General features: G+C 33.8%; 5 protein-coding genes and 1 pseudogene across 6 annotated transcripts; 2 read left to right on the top strand and 4 right to left on the bottom strand.

Annotated features, from left to right (window-relative positions):
- LOC104770786 (probable WRKY transcription factor 30) lies at positions 2,258–3,952 on the top strand. The gene is made up of 3 exons (XM_010495246.2): positions 2,258–2,617; positions 2,715–2,849; positions 3,152–3,952. The coding sequence occupies exons 1-3, from the start codon at positions 2,346–2,348 to the stop codon at positions 3,663–3,665; spliced, it is 921 nt and encodes a 306-aa protein (XP_010493548.1). The 5' UTR covers positions 2,258–2,345; the 3' UTR covers positions 3,666–3,952.
- Positions 4,145–5,102, bottom strand: LOC104770785 (arabinogalactan peptide 16-like). Its single transcript, XM_019242375.1, has 2 exons — positions 4,665–5,102; positions 4,145–4,488 (listed from the first exon to the last, which is right to left on the bottom strand). Exons 1-2 carry the CDS (start codon positions 4,780–4,782, stop codon positions 4,415–4,417), a joined length of 192 nt encoding a protein of 63 aa, XP_019097920.1. The 5' UTR covers positions 4,783–5,102; the 3' UTR covers positions 4,145–4,414.
- LOC104770784 (inactive leucine-rich repeat receptor-like serine/threonine-protein kinase At5g24100) lies at positions 5,614–8,385 on the bottom strand. 2 transcript variants are annotated; one of them, XM_010495243.1, is made up of 3 exons: positions 8,015–8,385; positions 6,407–7,766; positions 5,614–6,240 (listed from the first exon to the last, which is right to left on the bottom strand). In XM_010495243.1, exons 2-3 carry the CDS (start codon positions 7,686–7,688, stop codon positions 5,681–5,683), a joined length of 1,842 nt encoding a protein of 613 aa, XP_010493545.1. In that variant the 5' UTR covers positions 7,689–7,766; positions 8,015–8,385; the 3' UTR covers positions 5,614–5,680. The 2 variants fall into 2 exon arrangements, with proteins under 2 accessions (XP_010493545.1, XP_010493544.1); XM_010495242.1 differs by having other exon boundaries at positions 6,407–7,753.
- On the bottom strand, positions 11,621–12,428 carry LOC104770783 (putative defensin-like protein 179). The gene is made up of 2 exons (XM_010495241.2): positions 12,337–12,428; positions 11,621–11,984 (listed from the first exon to the last, which is right to left on the bottom strand). Exons 1-2 carry the CDS (start codon positions 12,392–12,394, stop codon positions 11,668–11,670), a joined length of 375 nt encoding a protein of 124 aa, XP_010493543.1. The 5' UTR covers positions 12,395–12,428; the 3' UTR covers positions 11,621–11,667.
- On the top strand, positions 14,225–19,259 carry LOC104770782 (alcohol dehydrogenase-like 7). Its single transcript, XM_019241660.1, has 10 exons — positions 14,225–14,367; positions 14,461–14,597; positions 15,588–15,634; positions 16,601–16,929; positions 17,019–17,101; positions 17,193–17,269; positions 17,417–17,480; positions 17,562–17,657; positions 17,773–18,084; positions 18,227–19,259. The coding sequence occupies exons 1-10, from the start codon at positions 14,307–14,309 to the stop codon at positions 18,416–18,418; spliced, it is 1,398 nt and encodes a 465-aa protein (XP_019097205.1). The 5' UTR covers positions 14,225–14,306; the 3' UTR covers positions 18,419–19,259.
- On the bottom strand, positions 21,822–23,101 carry LOC104772517 (annotated as a pseudogene).

Genomic DNA, 26,498 nt, shown 5'->3' with positions numbered 1-26,498 from the left:
TTATTCTTCGGAAAATTGGATACAATATTCAATCTGTCCCTTTTTATTAGATTTTCTAGCTAAAAGCACATTGTTTAAGAAATCATAATGTTTTTTTACTTTTACATAAAAAATATTATTAAACATTCGTACAGAAAAATAACCAATAGAAAAAAAATATTGGAGAATACAAATGGTCATAACATACTAAATAAATATAAATGATGTAAAGAAATCGGAAAAAAAGATGTTGTAAAATGAAACAAGATAAAAAAGCTAAAAAAACCTATAATTTGGAACAGATGATTAAATTTAATTATATCATTGCCCTATTATTAATTCAGAAGTACATTTGGTAAAATAACATTTTCGTAAGATTTACATAATTAATCTCTTGCCATTTGAATAAAATATCAAAAATTGAAGTTATTATTTGTAATATTCAAAAACCATATTAAAAAAAATTCTAAAAGAAATTAGTATCAATAATTTAAATATCTACATACTTTTAACTTGCTAAAAAAAGTTTGTACGAATCATGTTATGAAATGGGTTAGAGTTTACATAAATATGTTCTTATAATTTGTATGAATTGGTCTACTAAAATACAAAAAATATTTTAGTCTGATATCAAATGAATTAACGAGAGGTATTACACCAATCCTAACCGGTACCAAACAAAAAAATATTATCCATCTAAAATTATATAATCTAAATTTTAATCGAAACATATGTTTTTCTTAATATTATTAGAAAATTATCTCGCGATTTACTGCAATTAAAATCTAATCTTATCTATATTACTAAGCTCAATCCAATTTAATTTAATAATCCAAGAAAATTAACCAACATATTAAATACGATTCTCATTCTGATTTTTTAAATTTCTAAACTCAATACTAATTTATAGCAAAACGTAAATCTACAATAGAAAACAATAGTATTTCCTAATTATAATGACAGCTATTAACAAAATAATTTTGCAAATATTGAATCTCTATATACTTATTTAACCAATGTTATTAAAATTTAACCCTACTATCATGTGGCATATTACAAAAAATATCATTATAATTTAATTAAATAACTAACAAAATAAAAACTTATATTGGTTTATAAAATAATAAAAAATATTTTCGAAATTATTTAATAAAATTATTTAATAGATTCGGTTTATTATTTCAGAAATTTTAGGAAATAATAACAAACTATTTAGAATAATTACAAAACTTAATTTTATTGATAAAACTAAGATTAAATGTTTAAATATCTAAATCGATTAATAATGACAGATATATTTTTTTTAAAACTAAGATACAACATTGCTTATATTTTTTTTAAAAATCTATATAATTATTTAAGCAATATTGTTAGAACTTTAACCAGATTTGATGTGTCGGTGCACCAAAAAAAAAAAACCAGATTTGATGTGTCATATTATGAAAAATGCCATTGTATTTTAATTAATCTAATAACTAACAAAATAAAATTTTATATTTGTTTACAAAATAAGAAAACAATATTTTCAAAATTATTATAATAAAATTATTTAACAGATTTTATTTATTGTTTTAAAAATCTTAGGAAACAATAACAAATTATTTAATTGGCTAAAACTTATCTTTTTATACATAATATTCACTATATAAAAAATACTAAGTGTATAATGTTGAAAATATACATATACATAATCTATTTGTAATTTTCACATATAAAGTTAATATATACTAACATGTTATACCAATAATTGCAATCTGTAAATTTGGTATATTACATCAATTTGTAATACCAGATCACATGTCAATACATGTCTTGTTGGTTTTTTTTTGACTTGACCGGATGTATAATTAACGAATTTAATATTGTATCCAAACCAAAATAGTACTATCGACTAAGAGTCAAAATCAAAAATGAACTTAAGTAAATTCAAAATATAATTTTATAAAATATAGAATAAATAATTTTTTTGTTATTATTGTAAGAAGCATATCCAAATTTACTTCAATGATTATGAATGATTCCAAATCTTAAAAAAAAAAATCAGATCGTGTAAAACAAATTCCAAAAATATGAAAATTTAAAAACAGAGGATCGAGAAGCCAGGAAACCAGGAACTGGTCAACATGTTGGACTTTCCAAATTCATTGACCAAAGACCGGTCTCACTTCCCTCCACATCAGCTTTCTTCGTTTTTCAGTCAAAAAGTCAAACTCTCGCTCTCACACATAATCCTCTTTATATTCTCTTTCTTTCGCAGTTTCCAGAAGCCATGCAAAAAAAAAAAAAAAACAAAAACATAGTAACAACCAACAATACCTTAAACTACTTTAATAATCCATATTTTTTTTCTGTCTTTTTAGATCGTAATGGAGAAGAAGAGTAGTAATGGAGATTGGGAGAAGATGAAGAAAGAGATCAACGAGCTAATGACAGAAGGAAGAGACTATGCACACCAGTTCAGATCGGCTTCATCTCAAGAAACACGTGAACATTTAGCCAAGAAGATTCTTGAATCTTACCACAAGTCTCTCACCATTATGAACTACTCCGGCGAGCAAGATTCGCCGCATGCTCACGGTAATGGAGGAAGCCCCAAGAGCGATGATTCGGATCAAGAACCACTTGTCATTACCAAGAGGTACACACTGTTCCGTATCTATAAACTGTCACGTGACAACGTTTTTGTTTTTGTTTTGCATATAGACTCATATAATATTTAAAAATGTAAAATATAGTTCGAAGAAATCAATGCCAAAGTGGACTCGGAAAGTCATGATTACCCCTGGAGCTGGTATCGACAGAACACTTGACGATGGTTTTAGTTGGAGAAAGTACGGCCAGAAGGATATCCTCGGAGCCAAATTTCCAAGGTTATTCTCGTAATGTAAATTAATTAGGAAAATTAAATTACAATGTTCTCATTTCAGCCCTTCATTATGTATTTCTACTAAATATGTGTTTATTACTTAGTTTATTTTTATTATTTTGTATCTTAGATAGATTATTATTTTACCAATTTAATTTGCTTAACAAAAGGAAAAAAAATTATATGGAGATTTAATATAGATCTTATATGTAACTTTATATATATATATATATATGAAAAGTCATAAAATATACAATAAAAGAAAGTTAAACTAATGTTTTTTTGTTTTGTTGTTGTGTGGTATAGAGGATACTTTAGATGCACTTATAGAAAATCTCAAGGATGTGAAGCTACCAAATATGTCCAAAGATCTGATGAAAATCAGATGCTCTTTGAGATCAGTTACCGAGGAATACATTCTTGCTCTCAAGCTGCAAATGTCGGTTCAACCATCCCGGTGCAAAAGCCCGAACCGAACCAGACTCAAGAACACGAAAATCTTGACATTGTGAAGGACAGTCTAGACAACTATAATCATGAGGCACATTTGCATCACAATCTTCAATATCCTTTGTCCTCTGCTCCAAATTTTGAGAGTAACAACGCGTATATGCTTCAAATGAGAGATCAAAACATGGATTTTTTCGGATCTACGAGTTTCTCTAGTGATCTAGGAACTAATATCAACTACAATTTTCCGGCGTCTGGCTCGGCTTCTCACTCTACATCAAACTCTCCGTCCACCATCCCTTTGGAATCCCCGTTTGAAAGCTATGACCCTAATCATCCATACGGAGGAGGGTTTGGAGGATTCTATTAATTCTTAGTCATCCACTTAAAGGAGGGACTGGAGTTTTCATAATATCTAATCAACTTCCAATACAAATATCCTAATTACTTTTCTATTCACGTTTTTTTGGTTTTGCTTATTCAAGCCTTCTCTTCAGGTCTATGTTGAAATAAATGGATTTGTACTCCATATGATCCTTGTTATTTAGCTTATTTTTTTACCATATGTTGTTGTAACACATTTTAATATTTTTATAGCAAATTTGAGTCTTCTTTTGGCTATTATATTTATCAGCCTATATTAGACATTGAATTTCAGCAAGTGGTGTTTTAACAGGCGTCGCAAATTTTACACTGGCATTGATAAAATACTTGGAGATATTATAGTTAAAAAAATTTTAACGTGGAAGAATATCATTTGATTAGTAGCATAGTGGTTTGTACTTTGTACTATTGTTATTGATATATCACACTCTGAATTTAAACTTGTACTATAATACATACAGTATGTTATTGATAAAAAAATATCATTTACGGTATTGAATCTTTGAATAAGAAAGATGTAATTAATCGATGAAATATATTTCCAACAATTGAATGCACATCGACTTTATACAAAAGAACTTCTTAACTGTATCCTCAAAAAATTAGAAAACCTCTTTGATGATCTCTACCACACATAAAAACTTTTCTGGTCTCTCTATTTAGTTATAATCAAAATGCAAAAATAAATAAATAATTAAACTAAATAGAGACCAAGATTAAATTGAAAAAGGATCATTAATGGATGAGATATGTGAGGACCAAAGCCACCAACATGAGGAAATATGCTATGCCTTGGTCTATCGTTGTTCCTGCAATATTTTGTTCGAAATTAAAATTAATCATCCGAAAGAAATTTTATAGTCACACATCTAACATTTAAGAAACCTTATTTAAATGTTAGTTTCACATTAGTCATGATCATCATATAAACCTCATTGGTCTGCATTAACATTGATTACGAAAGAATATGTTATAAACTACTCACCGTCGCTTGTTGGAGCCGGAGCAGGAGCCGCGGATTGAGCATGTGTCATTGGTAACAAAATGGTGAAAACTATCCATACGATTGTCGAAACGACGAAGAAAAGCCTAGAGACCGACATTTCAGTTTTTTTTCGTTTCCTCTCTCGATATATATCTTCAGTTCTTAACTTCTTTTGTTAAGGTTCTTCCCTCTCTTTAACTCCCTGATTTGTGGGAGAAGGATTTTAGAGAGGGAAGAACAAGGGAGAGAGGAAAATGCAAGAAAAAAAGAAAAAAACTAGGCAGAGCGATAGAAGAGGTAATGAGAATTATGAGAGTTTCTTTTGGGATTTTATTGAACAATTATTCTTTCCTTTGTCGACGACCCGCATCTCTAGGAACAACTCATGTTTGCCTCACAATTATTGATGCTTTTAGAAACGGGAAATGAAACTTGTGAATGTGATTGAATTCATCTCGTACTCACAAATTGTGGTTGGTCCACAAGAAAGATTAAGCTGTTTTCCAGCTTCTTATGTCCAGCTTGGTCACATGCAATAATATTCTCGCTATAATTGCCGTTAATCTATAATTTGTCGTTTCATATTTGTTTTTGTGGTAGTGTATACTTATTTTATCATTTATTACTGCCATTTAAAGCCGTAATGATATGATTCTGAAGTATGACTACTAAGTATTATATATGGTTGTTTTGATAAATGGATCATCTCAAGTAATTTCTTTTGTCAACACTAATATATAAAGATGAAAATCCAAATTGTAACAAAAAAACATTTTAAAATCCAAACATAACTTCATTATATTATGTTGAAGTTTAAATCTTCAAGATTATGAAAATTATGGAACTAAATTATTGATGGAGCAAGTCCTCCTAAGTTCCATCTAAATGTTAAACACCGTTTTAAATTTAAAATTATCTAAATGTAGAGAAGTGGAGCTAAATTTTTTTATATATCTGCCACTGATGATATATTATTATAAATCATAAATGCCAAAACCCCGTAAAATAAAAAAATTCTACAATTTCCTCTCAATCTCCTCCAAAGTCTCAACCACTTTCACCATCTCCGGTCTCTTTGCCGGAACCCTAGCGGTACAACTTGTCCCTAACTGCAACATCTGAAGCAACTTTGCTTCAACGTTAGGAGTCTTCACAAGCTCTAAATCAAACACTTCACCTGTCCATTGTTTTGCAATAACTTCATTCACCCATACCACCAGGTCTATCCCTTCCTTTGCATCATCCATACTTGATCTTCCGGTTAGTGTTTCCAGCATCAAGATTCCAAAACCGTAAACGTCTGATTCAGCCGTCGACCTCCTCGTGTCGGTTGCTTCTGGGGCACGGTACCGTCTGGCTGATGCATTAGCCTTCGTAACCGGGTTGGTTAACACTGCTAAACCGGCTTCTGATATACATCCATATTCTTCCGAATTCATGAAGATGTTAGAAGATTTGATGTTGCCATGTGCGAGCTTGTGTGTGTGTATGTGAGCTAATCCTTTTGCTACTCCAATCATGAATCTTAGTCGTGTTTCCCAGTTCAAGGGAACATGTCCATCCTCGCCGTTCTTGCCTGCCGGAAAAAGAAAAAGAAAAAAAATCGTCCTTCATATGCAAGAAACTAACATTATCAAATAAAGTTTCAATTGTTTGTTTGCGTTCATATGTTATAAAAACTATTGTGTTTACCATTTTGCGTTTGAATATATCATAACAAACCAAATGAAAGTAGAACGTACCATGAAGAAGATGAGAGAGACTGCCTGCAGAGTAATAATCATAGACCATAAGCTTCTCTTCCTTGGAACACACGTAAGCCCTCAAAGGAGCAACGTTCTCATGCCTAATGTTTCCAACGATCTCCATTTGATGTTTGAAATATTTCCGCGACACCACTACGTCCTTTAATCGCTTAACCGCGATGACCTTAGAGTCTTCTAAAACCGCTTTATACGTCATACCAAAAGTGCCCTTCCCTAGAAACTCTGCGGAAGCTATCAACAAGTCTTCCAAGTTAAAAGCTAGATTGCTTCCTTCAAAGAACATAACTCTGTTAATTTCGCTCTTATCCTCCATGTCTTCAATATTCTTCTCCTTTCCTAATTTAGAAACTTCCTTCTCACTTGGCATCTTCTGCGCTGGTTTCAACTTCTCTGGCGTTGTTTCTGTCTCTTGCCTCCTCTGCCTTTTCACATAGCAAACGATTATCACAACCGCGATTAGGAAGAATATGACGAAGCAAAGGCTTATCGCTATCGCGAGAATCGCAGGTTTCGAGATATAGATCCCCTTTTTCTCTTTCTCTTTCTCTATAGGAGGGATCACCGGAGGAGGAGAAGCATTTTCGTAAACCAAGTTGTTGCCGGAAAAAGCCGAGTTCCCGAATCTTCTCAGAGACTTTGGGATTGATCCAGTGAGATTGTTGTTGGAAAAGTTAAGTCTACGTAGACCGGGGAGATTAAGATCCGGAATCTCACCGGAAAACGAGTTTTGAGCTAAGTTAAGCGAGTCGAGTCCGGTCAGATTAGCAAATCCCGCGGGAACACTACCGTTAAACCGGTTACCGTAAAGATCAAGAACGGTGAGATTCGTCCACGTGGCGTAATCGGACGGTAATGGGCCGGAGAATCTGTTGTTGCTGAGACTAATTGCTTTGAGTTTCGTAAGCTGCAAGAAATCAACTGGGAACGGACCTCGTAGGCCGTTGGATCGGAGACTGAGGATCTGAAGCTCCGATAGACGGCTGATAGTTCCCGGAGGGATCACTCCTAGAAGACTCGCTCCGGGCAAGTGAAGGGCAGTGACACGTGTGCCGTCTTTGTCGCACGTGACGCCTGGCCATGTGGCACATACAGGGGTGCTTGCGTTCCACGTTAGAGACCGTGGGTGAGTGATGTTGTTGAGGAAGTCGAGAAGGGCTTGTCTGTCGCCGGCGAGGTCACCGGTGACCGGAGAAAACAGAGCCGATGATGCAAAGAAGAGCAATAAAACAAAATAGAAGATAGATAATCTTGTATTCATCTTCTTAATAATTTTCCTTAATTATTTGATTCAACCCTTGTGACGAAAATTTTCTCTGGTTTTATCTGCATTAAATAACTTCGAGAAGTTAAAGATGAAAAAATGTTAATTAATTATACTATTTAATGAGAAATGTAGATTTTAAACATTTTGCAAAAGAAACACAGATAAAAACATTTCTTAGTTTTCCCAATATTTTTTTCCCATCATTATGCTTATAACTAATTTCATGGCTAAAATGACATTTGAATAGAAACATTCCAAAAGTTCTACTTATCAAATATATGACCCAAGCAGACTTCAGACGTACGTAAAAAAAAACTTACCGGTCAAATGTGGAATCTCATTGACTAACTGAAACTTCCGGTTGTATTTAGTTTGAATTGAGAAAAGAGAATGTAAAAGATATATATGACTTATGACAATTTAGAAAGCAGAGAAGAGAGTAGAGAAGAAAAAAGAAGTTTGGTCTGCAAAACCATAGGCAATGGAAGCTATTGATTATTGAAGAAAGCCATAAAAGAGAACTATGGTTTAGAAAAGTCAAACTGGTTATCGAGACACAATAATTGGTTAATTACATACCGGGAATACACAAACGCTAATAGACGTTTGCTTTGGGAACATTTCTGGTTCAAGGAGCTTCGGTGTTTCAGATTAAAAGATTCGGAAGTTGGTTTATTGAAAACACAATTAGTTGGGGCGTGATGGTGACAAAATATTGGTAATGATAGAGGATTGTTACAACTTATAAATCATTAAAGGCAATATGAGCTGTTAATTCATTTTTCTGTAATTCACATAAAACCCCTCATATTTTTAAGTTTCTAAAACTTTTTACCCAAATCTAATATGAAGCCTAAACAATATTGTACATTGCGTAATTTGAGTTTCGTATGCATATTGCAATGCTTCACATTGTTTTTATGAAGATTTTAGAAGATAGAATTTTCGATTTGCATATATCATTTTTTTTTGGGGTCAAAATATCAAATTTTCTAAAATTGCAAAAAAAAAAATGAAAAAATGAAAAAAAATTACCGTAACAACATATATTTTGTGAGTTTGAATTCACTGTTCATCTTTTCAACTCAATATCATTTTTTTAATAAACCACTACGCTATGTCTTATTTAGTTTTAACCCTAGAACTGCAATGTTTTCCAAATTAAAATTAAGGGGAAACCAAAGTAGAAAACTTTCTAAGGTAAGGACCATTTCGCTATATGAGCCAATATAGATGAGTGTATTTAAAGTCTATACATGTACATGTACCGTACGCACATGCACCTGCATGAAACATTTGTATATCTAGTGATTAATATAACATATTGATAAATTAAACCATATCTTTAGCAATGTAACTTCACATGATCTGCGAGCATCTTATAATCATTGACGTAAAGTTTTTGCTTGATTAATAGTTGTTGATGTATATATTATTAAGATATGTTGTTTGTTTGTGCTTGTTTGTTGTGCATATATAATTATTAGTTACATGTGCGGCCAAGTAACGATGACGAACCATAATAAATGGAGAATTGTTTTTGCAGCTTTATTATTGTCTCCATTAGGAACTTTATAGTTTTTTTCGGTCCCCAATTGCTTAATACAGTCGTCGCACTATTTAAATAAGCAAAAACTTATCTCAAAATACAACATTAAACGTCGACGAGAAAGTGACAAGAGTTGCTACTAGTGTACGCGATTGAAGACCTATCTTTATTGGTAAGAGGCCACTTTGAACTCTTAATATTATTTTAACTATACATTTTGAAAAATTTGGAGATAAAAAGATTGTCAAGAGTTCTTAATTTTCCCCCCTCCAATGGTGGAATCCCAAATAGGTTCTTAACACAAAATTTGAAAGAAAATTTAGAGTTGCATAAACTTTGATATATCATGGTTTTTATGGTTTTTAACCATGATATAAGTGTGCTTTTTGAGTCTTTTGATTTGTTTTTTAGGATGTTTTGAGTCTTTACAGGTTTTCTAGGATTTTGGCATGAAAGAAACAAAATTGAGCAATTATAGAGATTTTGGAGCAATTCATCAAGGAAGAGAAGTTGGATTCGATTCAGAGTGATGGTGTCATCGATCGACACCCCTGTTTTTTTACGAGAGAAGTCAGTTTTGGAAGTTTTACAAAAATTGCCCAAATTTTTCCATATTTGCAACACAAGTCCCTAACGTGTTTTAGGACATATAAATAGTATTTTTAGGTTTTGCAAACCATTAAGTTATTTTCTAGCAAGTTTTATTTTCTGCAACCCTGTGAGATTTTGAGACCTTTTGGGAGAGAGATCTGAACTGCTTTGTAGAGAAGAATTTCTAAACTCCCTTCATACTCTTTTAATATCTATTGCTTATTATTCAGAATTATGTCTTGTTCTTTATTGAATATGTCTGAGTAGTTTGCTTGTTAGATTCAGGATTTTTCATAGGGTTTTTATGAATTATTAGATCTGATTATTTAGGATTCAATATCTGTCTAGATCTTCATCTTAGGTTGTTCTTCACATTAATTCTTGATTGATCACCTAGAATTAATAACCTAGGAAAATAAATTTATGTGAGAATATAATTGATTTTCCTGATAGAACCTTTTGATGAGCAAAATTATTTCTTGCAAAGAGATTTGATTTAATAATTTTGTGAACAATCTAAACTTATTTTTAAAGCTGATTTTTAACCTTTAATTTTACAAAGAGATTTGGATTTTCTGGTTTTAAATTTATATATTATTTGCAGTGAGAACTGATTTAATTACAAAAGTGTTTAGAGTTCTAGCTCTGTTCTTAATTGCTTGAATCCTATTTATTTCCTGATTTAATAATTTGTAATTTCCTGAGAAATTCTCTAGGCCTAGCTTTTTGATTTATTGAATTTTTACAGCTTTTATTTAATATTTTGCATTGTTCTTTCAATTCTAATTAATTTGTTTAGCATAATTATAAAACTCTATAATTCATTGTGTAGACTTGAGTCCTTGTGGATATCGACCCCTAAGTACTGCAGTGATCTCTTAATTTGAGAGAGTAGCTCTAGAGATTAATTTGAGCATATCAAACTTCAAACCTCAATTAACGATTAAATGAAAGATTACAAAAACTCAATTTCTCTTAATAAAAACCATGAACTCTTTGATTACAAAAGAAGATGCAGAACAAAATGAAAGTTTAGATCAGGATCTTCATCATATCTTCAGATCCTTCTCTCACCATTAGTCTCAATACTCCCGCCCTCGAAATGAAGCTTGTCCCCAATTTCCATCAATTAAGCTTGGAGTTTGGACTCATGGAATGATCGGACAGCTCGTGATGTGAGCTCTTCATCCTCAAAATGTCTTGAATTTGGTTTATTTGAGTCTACATCACAAAAAGGATTCATGAGTGCGATTTTTATTTAATAGTGCATCTTTATGTTTCTCCTTTTTTCTGGTTCATATTGCCTCACAATCATAACCCAAACTATCGGTTTTTTTCTCATCTCATATATATATATACTAGGTTGGAGGCTGTGCCATCGAGTATGGAAAGCTACTGACTTTTGCAACAGTGAGAGGAGCGGCTCATATGGTGCCTTATGCGCAGCCCTCACGAGCTCTGCATTTGTTCAGTAGCTTTGTGAGTGGCCGGAGATTGCCCAACCAAACACATTCTTCTACAGTTGAATGAAAGACCAGAGATATCTTTTGTAAGACACTGTAGTTTGTATTTAATTCATCTTTCTCAGGCCTTAGATTGAGTAGATATATAGAAAACACACAAGGGCTTCTGTTGTGGTTTGGTTAGATCTTCAAGTGCATTTGTTTTAGTTATCTTAATTTTCATTTGATTATTAGGAACATAACTTAGTCTCTTGATAATGATATATGTGATGATTGATGACATTTCATAATGTATCACCCAAACGAAGAGTAGTAATATCAATAATTTTATCACCATATTATTTGTTTTACAAAATTATGTCAATATGTTTTAGCAGGAGTACTCGCATGTGCACATCCTATAACCAACATAGTCGACACAACCCCCACGTCCATTTTTGTACTTTATTGCGCATAGTCTATCACAGCAACTCAGAGGACAAGTGTCAGTGCACATATCAATCGCGCCGACGCACACTTTGTCTGGTAAAAGTGGCGCACATTCGTAGGTGCACATGCACATCCCATCCCCACCGTTACATTTGCTTACGCTCAATGGCCCGTGTTTGGCCTTGCATCTTTCGTCGCAATTTTTACAAGGGCCAAGGCTGTTGTCGTCGCATGTATGAGCTCTTATTTGATTCAGAACTGAAACATTATATGCTTTAGTAAACTTAACATTAAAAAAAAAGTATGTGTACCATATAGAAAGAACAAGTAAACAAAAAAATAATAATGAAAATATATATTTAAATTGTGATGAAAGATGTGATTGTTTTCCGTAACTATGTTATTTTTATATGGACATCTAATTTATTAAATTTAGATTACAGTTTAGGATTTGAAAATTTTGTTTTGATATATAGAGCATCCATTTTGATAAACTAGTTGTACACATAACAAAATAGTTATAGAAAGAAAAAAAATACGCATTTCATTACATGAAAATTGAAATTCGGAAAATTTTAGAAAAAAAAAAACTCTGAAAGATATATAATACCTGAGGCAAATATGATAAGTAAGCTAACAAGAAATACAAGTGAGGTTGTCCTCTCCATACTTTCACTTTTTCTAGTTTTCTTCTAAACTTTTGTTTCTATGAAAGTTGTATGTTCTTGGGGTAACTAGTTAATTTATATATAAGCAAGCTAAAGACACTCTACTAGATAAAAATAATAATTAAAAGTTGAACATGAGGATAATAAATAATATCTGCCCATTAATAAGTAATTCATGTACATAAAATTTTGCTTAATATATTGTTATGGCCAATAAAGTTCTTTGTGTTAATAATTTTCTTTTTATAACAATGTTCCTCAAAATTGGTTAATTTGTGTCAATCAATTAAAGTTGTTGAACAAAAAAAAAGTTCTTTCAGTTACAAAATCTATATACTATTTGTTACAAAAAAAAGTTATGAAAGAGAACTAGTCACCCATATGCTTATCTTTCCATGAAATCTAAATATCTCAAAATTAATTTTAGAAAAAGATCTCATACTATCTTTAGCAAGATTTTATCCAAGATTAACTAATCTTTTTTCCATTTACTTATTAGATATTGACCAAAAGAATATCTTTAAAGATGTATTTTCTAAATATTTAAAGATATACATTAAAGTCTGTTTTTGTTGATGTGTCACATGCATATTTTTCTTGTCCTTTTTTTCAACCTAAACATTAATTAAAATAGAACTCCTAAATTGGTTGCCCAAACTGGAGGAGAGTTGTTTACAAAAGTTGTTTACGACACTAGCAATCGAGAAGAACGAGCTAAACAATCAGTCTTCACATTTAACGTCCTTGAGATTTTGGAAAGGGTGAAAGGAGGCAATATTTTTCTTGTCCTTTCTTTTGTATTTTCTAAATATTTAAAGATATACATTGCATTTTTTCTTGGTATTTAATGACACTATATTTTTGTCCGACATCAGTTAAATAACAAAAAAATGGATTCAAGCTCATATATATATACTGTATGCTTAGTCTTGCGCATTCCGTTTATTCAGGTTAAACATTTCGATTATGTTTGGTTTCCAATTTTTGAAAATTCCCAAACCCTACCAAATGAATCAAATAAAAATTTACTTTATAGTACATTTGTTATCCATTTATTTTGCAATATATGTATCCGTATCCACATCCATTTTATTCGTAAATATTATTCGTATTCGTATCTAAAAATTCCAGCTATCCGTTAAAAATCTTTCTCTCATATCGTTTCATGTACACAAAATTTCCGGATTACTTACTTTTGCGGAAGGCTGAGATTAATGAGTAAGTAATCTTTGAAAATTTTTGCGGAAGGCTGAGATGAACGATTAACTTCTTTGTAAGCTCGCTGAACAAAAGAGGAACACGCTTACCCTTTATCGAATCTCAAAATTGGAGTTGCTTATCTCATATTTGAAGAACAATGAGCCTAGCTTAGCTGAGACCGTGGCGGAGTGGAGCTTTTCTAAGAGCTGGTACGTGAACTGAAGCCATAATATGTTCCCAATATGTAATTACAAAACCATCAAAAATTTGCGAACAGAAGACAATCCTAAAATTAGTCCTAAAATATATTTTACTTCTTATATCAAGAAACTCATAAATTATTACAGTTTGTATCGATAATTCCATTCGAATAAATCTTAAAAATTGTTTTTAATATATTCCAACATATTATGCAAAATTATATCATTAATAAGAAAAATATGATAGCCAAGAACTAAGTGACACATCTCAAGGTTGGTGTGTATGTATAAAAAAAGTTTCAAATACACCGAATGTAGATAATAAACACAATTACACAAGTACAGATATATAGTTTATAATAGTAAAAACGACAAATATACTACAGTAGTAATCTAAATTAGATATATATATAGTGAGAGTAATACACTAATAGAGAGAGAAGAACAAACCTGTGACTCTCATAATCAAAACACACACACCAAAAAAGAAAAAAAAAAAACAAGAACTTGAGATGGAAAACGGAAGCTCCTCCGGCGACAACAAGTCTTCACCAAAACCGATCCGATGCAAAGGTTAGTGGAGATGAAAGCTTTTCAAAATATGTTTTTAATTCGTTGACCGGTGGATGGTACTCACGACGTTGACTTCATGTTTTCTAATGGCAGCTGCGGTTTGTAGAAAGGCCGGAGAGCCGTTGGTGATGGAAGAGATAATGGTTGCGCCGCCGCAGGCTTACGAAGTTCGGATCCGAATCATCTGCACCGCGCTATGTCACAGTGACGTCACTTTCTGGAAACTCCAAGTAGTGTGCTCTTCTCCTCTTCTTCTCTTCATCGCTTTAGGCATTTACAAATTAAACTGGTTTCAATATTTTACGTAAAAATCTATATTTTTCTTGTCGTATATGATATTTATTAGATAGATTCAATATTATTAATTTCTTTATCAAAGACAAAATATTGACTCAATACTAATCTGGGATTACCCGAAAACGTAACTTATGATTAATTGTTTATTTTCTACGTGGATTCAAAATGTTGAAAATATATTTACAATATAGTCCAATGTTCTTGGTAAAAGAAACGAAACAGCCTCCAATGTCCAATATTGCCAGGCATGTTTTGTTGTATTTTTGCCAATACGCTATGTCATATCGGAATTAGATATTTTTTATATTTGTGGTCGTTGATACTGAACACTCAGAGATTTATAAAAAAAGTTTGGTATAAGCATTTACACTTTACAAAACTGGTTTTAATAGCCGACGATTTTAGATAGATCCAACATTATTATATCTTAACGTGACACAACGATTGACCCAATTAGTTCACGGGTTGACCAAGAAAACAACTTAAACGAATGTTAACTTATGACTTGTTCTTTTTTCCTACACAAAGTTCTCGAATTCAAATATTTTATATAGCAAAAATGTATATATCAATGTTTTTAGTAAAAGAAACAAAAGACACCAAAAGGGTAGTGTCCCGTAGAGAGTTCTTTCTTTTGTGGCCAAGATTCAATATCTTCTTCGGTAGGAAAAAAATATCTTTAAAATCACAGTACATAAAATCTGATTTCTAGTATGGTGGAAAAAAAATCCAGTGTCCAATATTAATGCTAGTCATGTTTAGTTTTTTTCTTTTGGTTTTGAATTCTGACTGACATGGTTCAAGAACCAAGATAGATATTTTAGTTATATGACACCTCATTTACATATTTAGTAATTTGTGGTCGTTAATACTAAACGTAACATGTACAGTCAGATTTACAAATTTTTGTCATGTTTCTGCAGGTTCCTCCAGCCTGCTTTCCGAGGATTCTAGGCCATGAGGCAATAGGGTAAGTCTATAGCTACTACGTCTATTCAATTTTTCTCATCCTCTTAACATTTTCTTCTTTATAATTCTATTGAATATTTTGCTTAAATAGATAATGTCTTTAGCGTTAGCCTGACAAATAAACAGATTTTTTTACACAATGAAAAAATAAATTTCCGCTTTGGTGCTAATTTCTCCATTCATTCCAAACCTCAAGTGGAAAGAGCTTTGTTGGACTTTTTTTTAGTGGTCTAACGTTTTGAGACTTTCATAAGATTAAATGTATAGAGACATCCATTATCTTTGGTCAGTCAACGTAAACATTCATGAATTTTTATTGGGATCTTTTTGTTCAATAACTAATTAACTATAGATGTCCATGTAAATGTTATTGAGCAAGAGTAGAATGAATGTTTTTGAAAAGTTAATGAAAAAAAAAACACAAATCTGAAACCGAAACAAAACTACATGTAGGTTTTATACATGGCTTCAGTTTTTATAAAACTGACAAACCAAAACCTAAGAATATCACAACGAAGCAAACCAAAAACTGATGAACCAAAATCTAGCTTAAAAAAATAATTAAATCGAAAATAAACGGTAATACAGAATGTTCACAATTATGTTGTCTTATAATTAGAAGACAAAAGATAGTGGGCGTAAGAAAATGAGGGAAGGAGAGAAAGAAACTATAGTAAGATATGGTTGGATAAAGAGAGTAAATATCACCAAAACAATGTGTGAATTTGTATTTATAAAAAAAAAAAAAATTCACCCACACCCACTAATCCACATGATATCTCACAACTAGAAAATAATTAATCTATGTAATTTTCTTATTGAACATTTTGCATAAACCAATATATCTTGCTAGATTTCTAAATCAAGAAAAATGCATAGGAAACCCAAGAAAAACCCAAAGTTACACACTTCAAAGCGTTTTTTAAACAATTAGAAATATTGATGTAAGTGACTTTTGATTATGCAGAATAGTGGAAAGTGTTGGTGAAAACGTAAAGGAAGTGGTCGAAGGAGACACTGTACTACCAACGTTCATGTCTGACTGTGGTGAATGTGTTGACTGCAAATCTCACAAAAGCAACTTATGCAGCAAATTTCCCTTCAAAGTATCGCCATGGATGCCAAGATACGAAAATTCGAGCAGATTCACTGACCTCAATGGCCAAACTCTCTTTCATTTCTTGAACGTCTCTAGCTTTAGCGAATACACTGTTCTTGATGTTGCTAACGTTGTTAAGATCGATTCTTCGATTCCTCCTAGTCGTGCTTGTCTTCTCAGCTGCGGAATTTCCACTGGTACATCACTTTATTGGAAATATATTATATATATCTAAAATATGGTAGTCTTTGTTTAATTTGATGGAGTTACATTGATTATTCTTTAGGTGTTGGTGCTGCTTGGGAGACTGCCAAAGTTAAACAAGGATCAACAGTTGTGATTTTTGGACTTGGTTCTATCGGACTAGCGGTAAAATTACTATTAAGACTAATGATCATGTAGTTATAAGTCTTTCTTGATTATGAGTTGCTAAAATGGATAAATGTGTGGATTTTTCCAGGTTGCAGAGGGTGCAAGACTTTGTGGTGCCTCTAGAATCATTGGTGTGGATATAAACCCCGCCAAATTCCAAGTTGGGTAGTAATTTTCTTTACTCAATAGTTATATATATTGCTTAATTCTTTTTCCCTTTTTTTCTTCTGTTTTTGAACAACTATTGCTGAAATCTCTGTGTATTTTAAAATACACCATATCGTAATAGTTTTAACATCATGTTTTTACAGGGAAAAAATTTGGAGTTACCGAGTTTGTAAACTCTTTGACATGTGAAAACAGGCGTGTTAGCGAGGTAATGGCACATAGTATATAGATCAATCATCAATGGACATAAACTGATAAAACATATAACTTAAAATATTTTTGTGTTTAGGTGATCAACGAGATGACTGGTGGGGGAGCGGACTATTGCTTTGAGTGTGTTGGAAGTAGTTCTTTGGTTGAAGAAGCTTACGCTTTCTGTAGAAAGGTATTGTGGCATTGATCTCTACATAAAACCAACGTAGAACTAGATTTAGAATTACATCAAATAAGTCGAAGAAGGTTAGAGGATTTAACTTCTGCGTGGTACAATCAACATTTAGGGATGGGGAAAGACGATAACTCTAGGTGTGGACAAGCCGGGTTCACAGATATGCTTAAACTCGTCTGATGTTCTTCACCAAGGGAAGATTTTGATGGGTTCGTTGTTTGGAGGTTTGAAGGCTAAAACACACATTCCGCTTCTTCTGAAACGCTATTTGAACAATGAGCTTGAATTGGATAAGTTTGTGACACATGAGATAAAATTCGAGGACAAGGGAACTTCACATTGGGGCCACACCAACGTGACCAACCAATACTCTTTTATTAATGATAATAAACGCCTTAGCTTGAAACATTTATCACCCACTCAGGTGAATGAAATGCAAGCCAAGTTGTCTAAGGATACCATCACTAAAATGAACTTTTTAATTAATTATAGTAATATTAGGAAGTCTCTTAGTGATTCTGCTTGTCATGTACTACTCATGGTGTTTAAAGATATTTAAAGTATAGGGACCAAGGAGAACTACTTGTTGGACGGAGTCAAGCCTCTTCTTAAGAAGTTTCAAGGCGTCTTCCCGAGGGAACAAACATGAGTATTACCACTTATCCAAGAGCTTAGGGTGGACAAAGAGGAGATCAAAGCCATTGAACGATGGTCGACCCCTACCAGCATCGCACCAGTCCGAAGCTTCCATAATCTAGTGAGTGTATTTCGTTGGTTTGTGAAGACTTGTAGCACCATAGCTGCACCTTTCACCACCATTATCCAGAAGGGTGTTGAGTTCGTCAAGAAGCTTCATGCTAAGATCAACGACAACGCCTACCACATCAAATTACCCGGTGAGTTCCAAACATCTACTTCATTCAACGTTATTGACTTAGCCCCTTTTGATGTAGGTGATGGGCAAGTTTTGTGGACTAAACCTTTACAAGGGGGAGGGGATGATTTAACCCAGATGACCGACCCTGATCTGAGACTAATGGATTAGGCCAAACTCCAAGACTAGTACCAGGAGCCAAGACACGAAGCAACAACACAACCAGGACCCTCCGGAATAAATGTAATCTGCTGGCCCCCAGGATTGTCCAAGAGAATGAGCTGCATGATCAAAGAATTGTCCGAGAGCGTGAGCTTCATGATCAAGAACAATGTCCAACACCAATAGCGTCTGAAGCCACCCAGACGGTCTTCACCATTACCCAATGGTGAAGACACCAAAGTCATTAGAAGGAGTCGTACTCTTTTTCCTACTTCGGATTTTTTTCCAATGCGTTTACCGAAGGGGTTTTAATGAGGCAACAAGCTCTAATACATCACCACGTCCTTCCCAATGATGAGGCGATGCTATCCTTTTTTTTTCCTTTCTTTTGAGCTTTCTAGTGATTGTTAGCTTTGCTTTATCTAAAGGCCATGTGTGTGCCTTAGCTTTGACCACATGTTAGGGTTATGTGTCTCCCTTTATGTAAGCTAGCCTATATAAAAACATAGAATCCTCACATGTAATTGAGACTTTTTTGAATAAACAAAATTTTTTGTTCATCTTGTCTCACTCTTCGTTTCTCTGACAGCGATTAACTAGAAATTTGAAAATTTTCGAAGACTTCGAATCCGGGATTTACTTCTTCTAGCAGCTGTATCACGAGTCCTTCCATAGCTTGTGTATCGCTACATCATTTCATCATTACCCACCAGAGCAGATTACCGAAAAGATCGTCTTTCGTTAAGCTAGCAACCCATCTCTTCTATCACAAGCCAACGAGGTAGATCACCAAGAGGGTTGTCTATCGTTAGCTTGAACCATTATCCACCAAAACAAACCACGACCAAGTCCTTATTTTCCGCATTTCTGCAGTTCGTGACCCGAAGCCATCTGTTCGTCCGTCCGTTCTATCATTTTTCCAACCCAGGGTCACATCAGATTGTCTTGTATGTTATATTGAAAAAGAGTTACTTGATTATGTTGATTAAGAGATTTAAGTCTATGAGTGAGAGTACACACAATATACTTGTAAACTATAGCTATTTTTTTTATGATCTTTATAATTATTAAATAAATATTTGTACCTGGTAAAAATAGTTTCTGGATCCGCTATTGCTACTGTGCTAGAATTTGTACACAATTTGACAAAGTTATAATTAAATAGAGCGTCTGAATTATGGTTTACATGATTCGTTTAATTACTCAAGTAAAAGTCTAAAACTAAATCAAGAGTATCAATATAATGAAACATTTTGTAGCCAGCAATGAATCAAAGCGATTTGAGATTGTGTAGCACACCAGTCCAAATGTTTTGCCTTTACCATCACTAGATTCTTAGTTTGAAAGTTTGAATATATGAGCTAGTGACACATATTTTAGTTTTAGAAAAAATTAAGATTATATTTAATCAACTTTCTAAATGGCTAAAATGTAGGTTTTCAAATGTAAAAATGATTTGAAACTATAAGTAAAAAAATAAAAATAATCTCACAAATTAAGATGTAAGTTTGGATTAAAAGATCATGTTTAGACATTATTTTGAAATGCATAAGATTTCAACTTATAAAATTAAAATAAATATTTCATTTAAAATACGCCTACAATGCGGTGTTTGGATATCCTCATTTACTTAATTGTCCACTGTGATATATAATGATCAGCCTTTACATAATACAAGATTAGAGTGTCTCACCACCGCATACCGTCAAGTTATTTTGGTGGCCAATTATGTAAAATCGAGGCACCCAAACACCGCATGGTAGGAACCTTATGTTCTTCGTTTATACATCCTTAGTTAGACACTTTATCCTACTGTAACACACGCTCCTACTTATTATTCTTTTAGATTTATGGGTTTAGTAGGAAATCAATCATAGATTTGCTAAATGCTTGATAAGATTGAAAGGCAGACTTGTAATCTGGCTCAATATTTCAAATGAAAGTAATAATAGTTCTATTGTAAACGATTTAGTTCAAATGTAAACGATTTAGTTCAAATGTAAAACGAAAAATTAGACAAAGAACAAAGAAAAAAATTATAACTATTTCTATTTTATAAAGTAAACTATTTTCTCTACATCATTGAGCTTTTCCCACAAAATCGAAAAAATAAGAAAACTGAAAGGTCGTCACATTAAGGATTCACCTGAAATTTGTAACAGAGTAAGAGACGTTTGACTCTTCTCTTTTAGAGAAAACAGAAATGAGAAATAAACTCTAATTAACTGGAACTTGTTATTTACATCAACTACAACACTGAGGTATATAGAAAACAATCAAACACTACTACATCATAATGAGTTGTGTCTCTTTGTACTTGTGATTCTTGGATGAAACGACACAAACCAAAACGTCACGACTTAAAAGTGTTTTGACTCTGGAAACTCAATTATCGACCAACAATAAAACTCAAATAGGAGAACCATGAAATTGAAAGCGACAAATTACCTGGAGACTAAAGAATACTTGGAATATCGTAGCTGACGGTAGTATCTCTACGGAATCAAAGGGGAAATCACAACTACGATAGCCGGAGCAATGAAGCAATCACTGGACTGATAAATGCAAAATGAAGTTTTTTAAAAGAAGAAAATAGGGTTTGTTAATTAGGAGGCTCTATATATGAGAGAACGAAGAAGTGTGATGCTTGAACGAAGCAGTTCACAATATATGAGACAGTAAAGGAGTGTGATGGTTGAACGAAGCAGTGTGAACGTGTGGACGCAATCCTTGGCTGCGAAGGGGTGAGAAGAAAAAACTATTTTCAACCGTAAGATCAATTTTCTTTTTATCTAAACCGTTAGATTTAGCAGACCTTTTAAAAATGGGTTTGCTATTATATATAGATATTTAGCTTCTTTGTTCCATCTCTGTAAATATAATATCCAGAATGATCCAGAGATAAAAAAAATTACAGTATCCTGCAGACTACAATGCTTTGATTTGTTAGTGCAAGTGAAACAGAGCTGCAAGCAATCGAATACAACAAAGTCTTTTTGTTTGAATCAAAAGTCAAAGCAGAGAATAAAACAAGAAATCACAAAGTTTAAATTGTTTGTTCAGTTGGAAAAAAAAAAAGAAAACCACAAGCAACTAGTAACAAACACAAAATCGCTCTCTCTCTCTTTAAATAAACAGAACACTCTCTACGTTATGCAAGAAAGTAAACACTTGATTAAAATCTCTAAACTTATGCTTGGGGTTTCCTTCAACGACAACTCTTCTAATCCGGTTGGTTTTGTGATCCAGAAAATAAACAACCAACTCTTCAAACCTGATGGGTGCAAATACAATCTCTCCCATATCAGAAACGCCCAAGATTTCAAGGTGGCGATGGAGATTCCCAGTAACATCTGTATGGAAAGATAGGTGTTCTTTGGACCACTCTTGTTTCTTGGCGTCCTGTAAAACCCACAAATAGAAATGGTAGACGTCTCCATTAATTTGAGTGACAAGAGCTACTTTCCCACGGTAGTTTATCAAATTTGTTTCGTTTGATGATCCAAGGCCCTCAGGAATAAGGGAAGCAACTTCCAAACTTTCAGACCTCAAATCAAACCCCACCAAGAATGGCTCCTCAAATCAAACCCCACCAAGAATGGCTCCTTCATGGTATAACTAGAGGAAGCATTGTAATATAAGATGCCGTCTATGCACACAGAATCATATCCAGGATAGTGAGGAGGAATGCAACAGTACTGGACCATTCTCCAGCTTTGAGCTCCTCCCAATGTGAGGACTTGATGTTCACAAAACCGAGTAACATTGGTCAAGCACAACACTTTGTATTGGGCATCGATTGGATCATATCCTAAAAAAGATCTGACGATCATTTCAATGGATTTGACAGTGGGTAAGGTTATGGACTTGCCTGTGACGGGGTTAGTTACGACTTGTTCTTCACCATATAAAAAACAGATCAACCCATGGACATAACTAGGCTTGTTGTACCGTAGTTTCTTCAAGTGACACACCGTACTTGATAGAAACTCAGGTGGTTCCTCCTCCACAACAACAACTTTATTTATTAGGTCAGCACCACCAGGCGCTTGTCTAAATCTGCCATTCCCGGCAGCCCTACGCAAAACCGGGCTCACGGGCTCACGCTCAACCGAGCACAGTGGAGTAGAAACATGAGTTGATTTGGAGAAGAAGTACCAGTTTTCTTGATAACCCTTTATTTCGTTATTGAAAGCGAAGAGGAGGCGAGGCTGTGGGGAAGTGTGAAGCGAGTAGGATTTGATGAATTCCCGACCGCCGATGATTGTTGCCCAAAACTTTGATACGCAAAGGAACCTAGCTACATATTTCGCAGGCAACCTCAAGAGGATCTCGAACAACACGTCCACGGAAATTGGCTCCCGAGATTGCTCATTCTTCTCCGACATGCCAGCCAACTCCGCTTTGTTTTTTTTTTCCATTAATAATTTTGACGCAAAAAGATTATTTATTAGAAACATCGCAGCGTTTTTTCCCAAAAAAAAAAAAAGGGAAAAGAAACGTCTTATTTCACCAACCAAAAATAAATAAAAGGAAACAAAGAAACCTAGCATGTTTTTAAAATTGGGCTATAGTTGGATTAGTTCAAATTATTATAATTGGCTTTAGCAGGTGACCAACAAAAACAATAAACGGCCAATTCTGCAGGTGAATACAAGGAAAGTCTCAAATTTTTTTATCGATATTAGTGTTTTATATTGAAAAAAGTCTACAGGTGAATAATTAGGCTATTCTGCTGCTGGCGACAAAATATGAGATACTTTTTTACATAAAGTTAATAAAACTCCATTAGTAAATTGGATAACCTGCGTTTACTTATATAAAATTTAAACTAGTAAAAAATATTGAATTTATAAATAAAAAAACCATAAAAACTGAACATAGAAAAAATAATATTTTTTACATAAAAAATTTAAAATTTAATGAATTTTGAAGTAAAAAAAGACTATTTATTAGAAAAAAATTGCAGCATTTTTTCCAAAAAAATAAACAAACAAACAAACAAAGCATGGATATTGGACCATAGTTGGATAAGATTAGGCTCATCGATTAATTCAAAATATTAGAATGGGCTTTTTAGCATGTGGCTGAATATGAAAATGTAATCATCACATTGACAATCATCTAGTTTCAATTGTACAAAATTTGTATCTAAGAATAATAATATTATACATATATTGGTAAGAAAATCGATAGTTGAATATACACAATATGTAGACTGAATAATATACAATATCTCATTCTTTATATAGTTTGTTCTGCTACTTTACATTTGTTATAAATAATAAATTAATTATATTGAGTAGCGCTTTCTTCAAATATTAATATTCAATTTCATATATTATGTTGTTGTTTGTATACACCATCGAGATCTTCTTCTACCGGGAAGATAAGGAAGTTGTCATCATCAGGTTTGTAGTGGACTACTTGCAAACTGTGTTTTCCATAATCTCTGATTGAAAAAATCAGGTTGTCCCCTCCACCTGTGCAACCTTCAAAACGAATCTCAAGAAACCATCTGTGCTTCTTGGTTAAGAACTGGTTAGTGTCGATCATGAGAGGCTTCCATATCATTTCTTTCTGATCAAAGGTCCAAAGAGTGAAGCTACCAACGGATGTTGTGAAACCAGCTGAGATGTTGCCTTTGAAGTCGGTGAGTTTAGACAACTCCCAGACAACATTGAAAGGGTCTTGTGAGACATGTACGGTACATGTCTAAATGCACCGTATAATATAATGCCATTGATGCACACACAATGATTCGACATTTGGTAATGTAGAACATCACATGTTATAGGTTTCCAAGTTTTGTCCTTCTCACCCACAGACCTCAAATAGCAATCAACCTAGTGCCACGAATAGTTACCTCTTTCCTCAACCTAGACACCATAGTTGTAAGACTCCCGTGAAGTCCCCAAAAAGGAGAAACTTTTTGTAACCTTTGGATCAAAGACAGTTTTGGGTTCGAAAGGAAGCAGGCATCCGAATTTTGCGGTTGTTGGGTTGAAGACCATCGAATCATAACAAACAAGGCCCTTGTGGTATGATGATTGCATCATCTTCCTCCTCTGCCCCATCATTACCCTAAAAGCAGAGAGCTTTTTGGGTTTACCCAAACACTCCGTCGACCAAATCTTGAACCCGCATTTGAAGTCAAAACCTTCTTTTTCCGTCCATGAGGAGAAAAGAATCTTATTGGGTTTCCTCGCCTGCTCCGCCAAAAACTCGTTTTGAAAACACTTCGAATCGATAACACGTCGAACATCCGTGGAGATCAATTTAAAGCGACCCACAAATTTAACCGATGATACCTTCATGAACATCTTCCTCAAAACGTCTTCGTGCTCCATCACTCTAATCAATCAAAAACCCTCTGCGTCTCTCGCTCTCTCTACTCAAAACCTACTAATCTCTTTCTCTCTCTCTCCCTCTCTCTCTAGCAAGCGCTTTGGTTTTTTCTTTTTCTTTCTTGGGTCTCACGAATTGTAACTCAAAGGCTATATTATATTATAACCCGATCAACGCAACGGCTATATTATAACCCGATCAACTCAACGGCTATATTTATAACCCTACGACGAGAGACCTATACGTTGTTTTAATTTATTACAATTCGTTAATTTGTTTGAATTCGCGTCTAAGGTTTGTTCCTTCATTAGTTTTTGTCATTTTCATTAAAAATTACAAAAGGAAAAAGGAAAAAAGTGTAGAAACTGAGGTTTCTCACAATGAATTTGTTTGGGAGAGAAACAAATTCAATAACAATCTCTTAAAAAACTTGGATCAAAGTAGACAAGAAAAGGAGAAATGAAATCTTTTGAGAAACAAGTTAGGTTTTGCTCAAGAACTAAGAAGAATTAGGGTTTTTGTATTAAGAATTTGATGATCTTTACAATGAGAGGATTGCCCTCTATTTATAGGTATTCAAAGATCTATGGAATATATTCGAATATATTAAATATATTGACTTTCCTAAAATCAGGCGAACTGATTAGGAAAGTCTTTTCCTTCTTACTAGGTCAGCCGCAGGGCGAATTGAAGTGTCGGTTCGTCACCTCGGCAGTGGGCCTCTCAGCGTCATTGGGCCTTCAGGAATGAAGTCCAAACCCAGGTCGAGCTCCCGGTTTAGATGATCGGTTCTCTTAACGGGTTTAGATTGGTATGTTGGGGGTACTAATTCCCGCACCAACAATTAGTCCCCCCTCAGTTCAGTACATTCAGAAGTTAATTCGAATGACCGGACTTTAAGAGAGAATATCCGATTTAATCTGTAAAGAGATCCGAATCTAATTTCCTTGATTATCGCGCCGCTTCGCCATCCTCTAGTCGGGTGACACGTGTCCGATACGTCGCGTCTATCAATTCGGAAACTGAAGCGTCGCATAGGGTAGATAAGCAATTATGACTCCGCGTAGGGTTGCCGCCCACTCCCTTCTATAAATATTCGATATCCATCGATTGTTTTCACTTTTCACCGTTTCGTCAAAAGGTAATTACTTCGATCTCCTTCTCTCTTCGCCCTTAATTACTTTGTTACTCGTTAATTTTTCTACACTCTTCGGCAATCTGCATTGTTCTTCACCTCGGCCATGGCTTCCTCGTCGGCTACCAGAAGTGAACCATTGATCCGCAAGAACTCCAGTAGGCAACCTCCGACTGCTATCAGATCGGTCCGAGGCGAGATGCCGAGTAGACCAGAGGAGGCCGAATGCTCCTCAAGGCACAGATCCAACGAGATTCCAATCCCCTCTTTGATCGATGAAGATGATCGCGAAGGTCACGGAAATGCTGCGCCAATCTCC

Source organism: Camelina sativa, chromosome 20 (genome assembly GCF_000633955.1).
Source record: "Camelina sativa cultivar DH55 chromosome 20, Cs, whole genome shotgun sequence".
Taxonomy (NCBI): Eukaryota; Viridiplantae; Streptophyta; class Magnoliopsida; order Brassicales; family Brassicaceae; genus Camelina; species Camelina sativa.
This window is presented reverse-complemented; position numbering and strand designations above follow the sequence as displayed.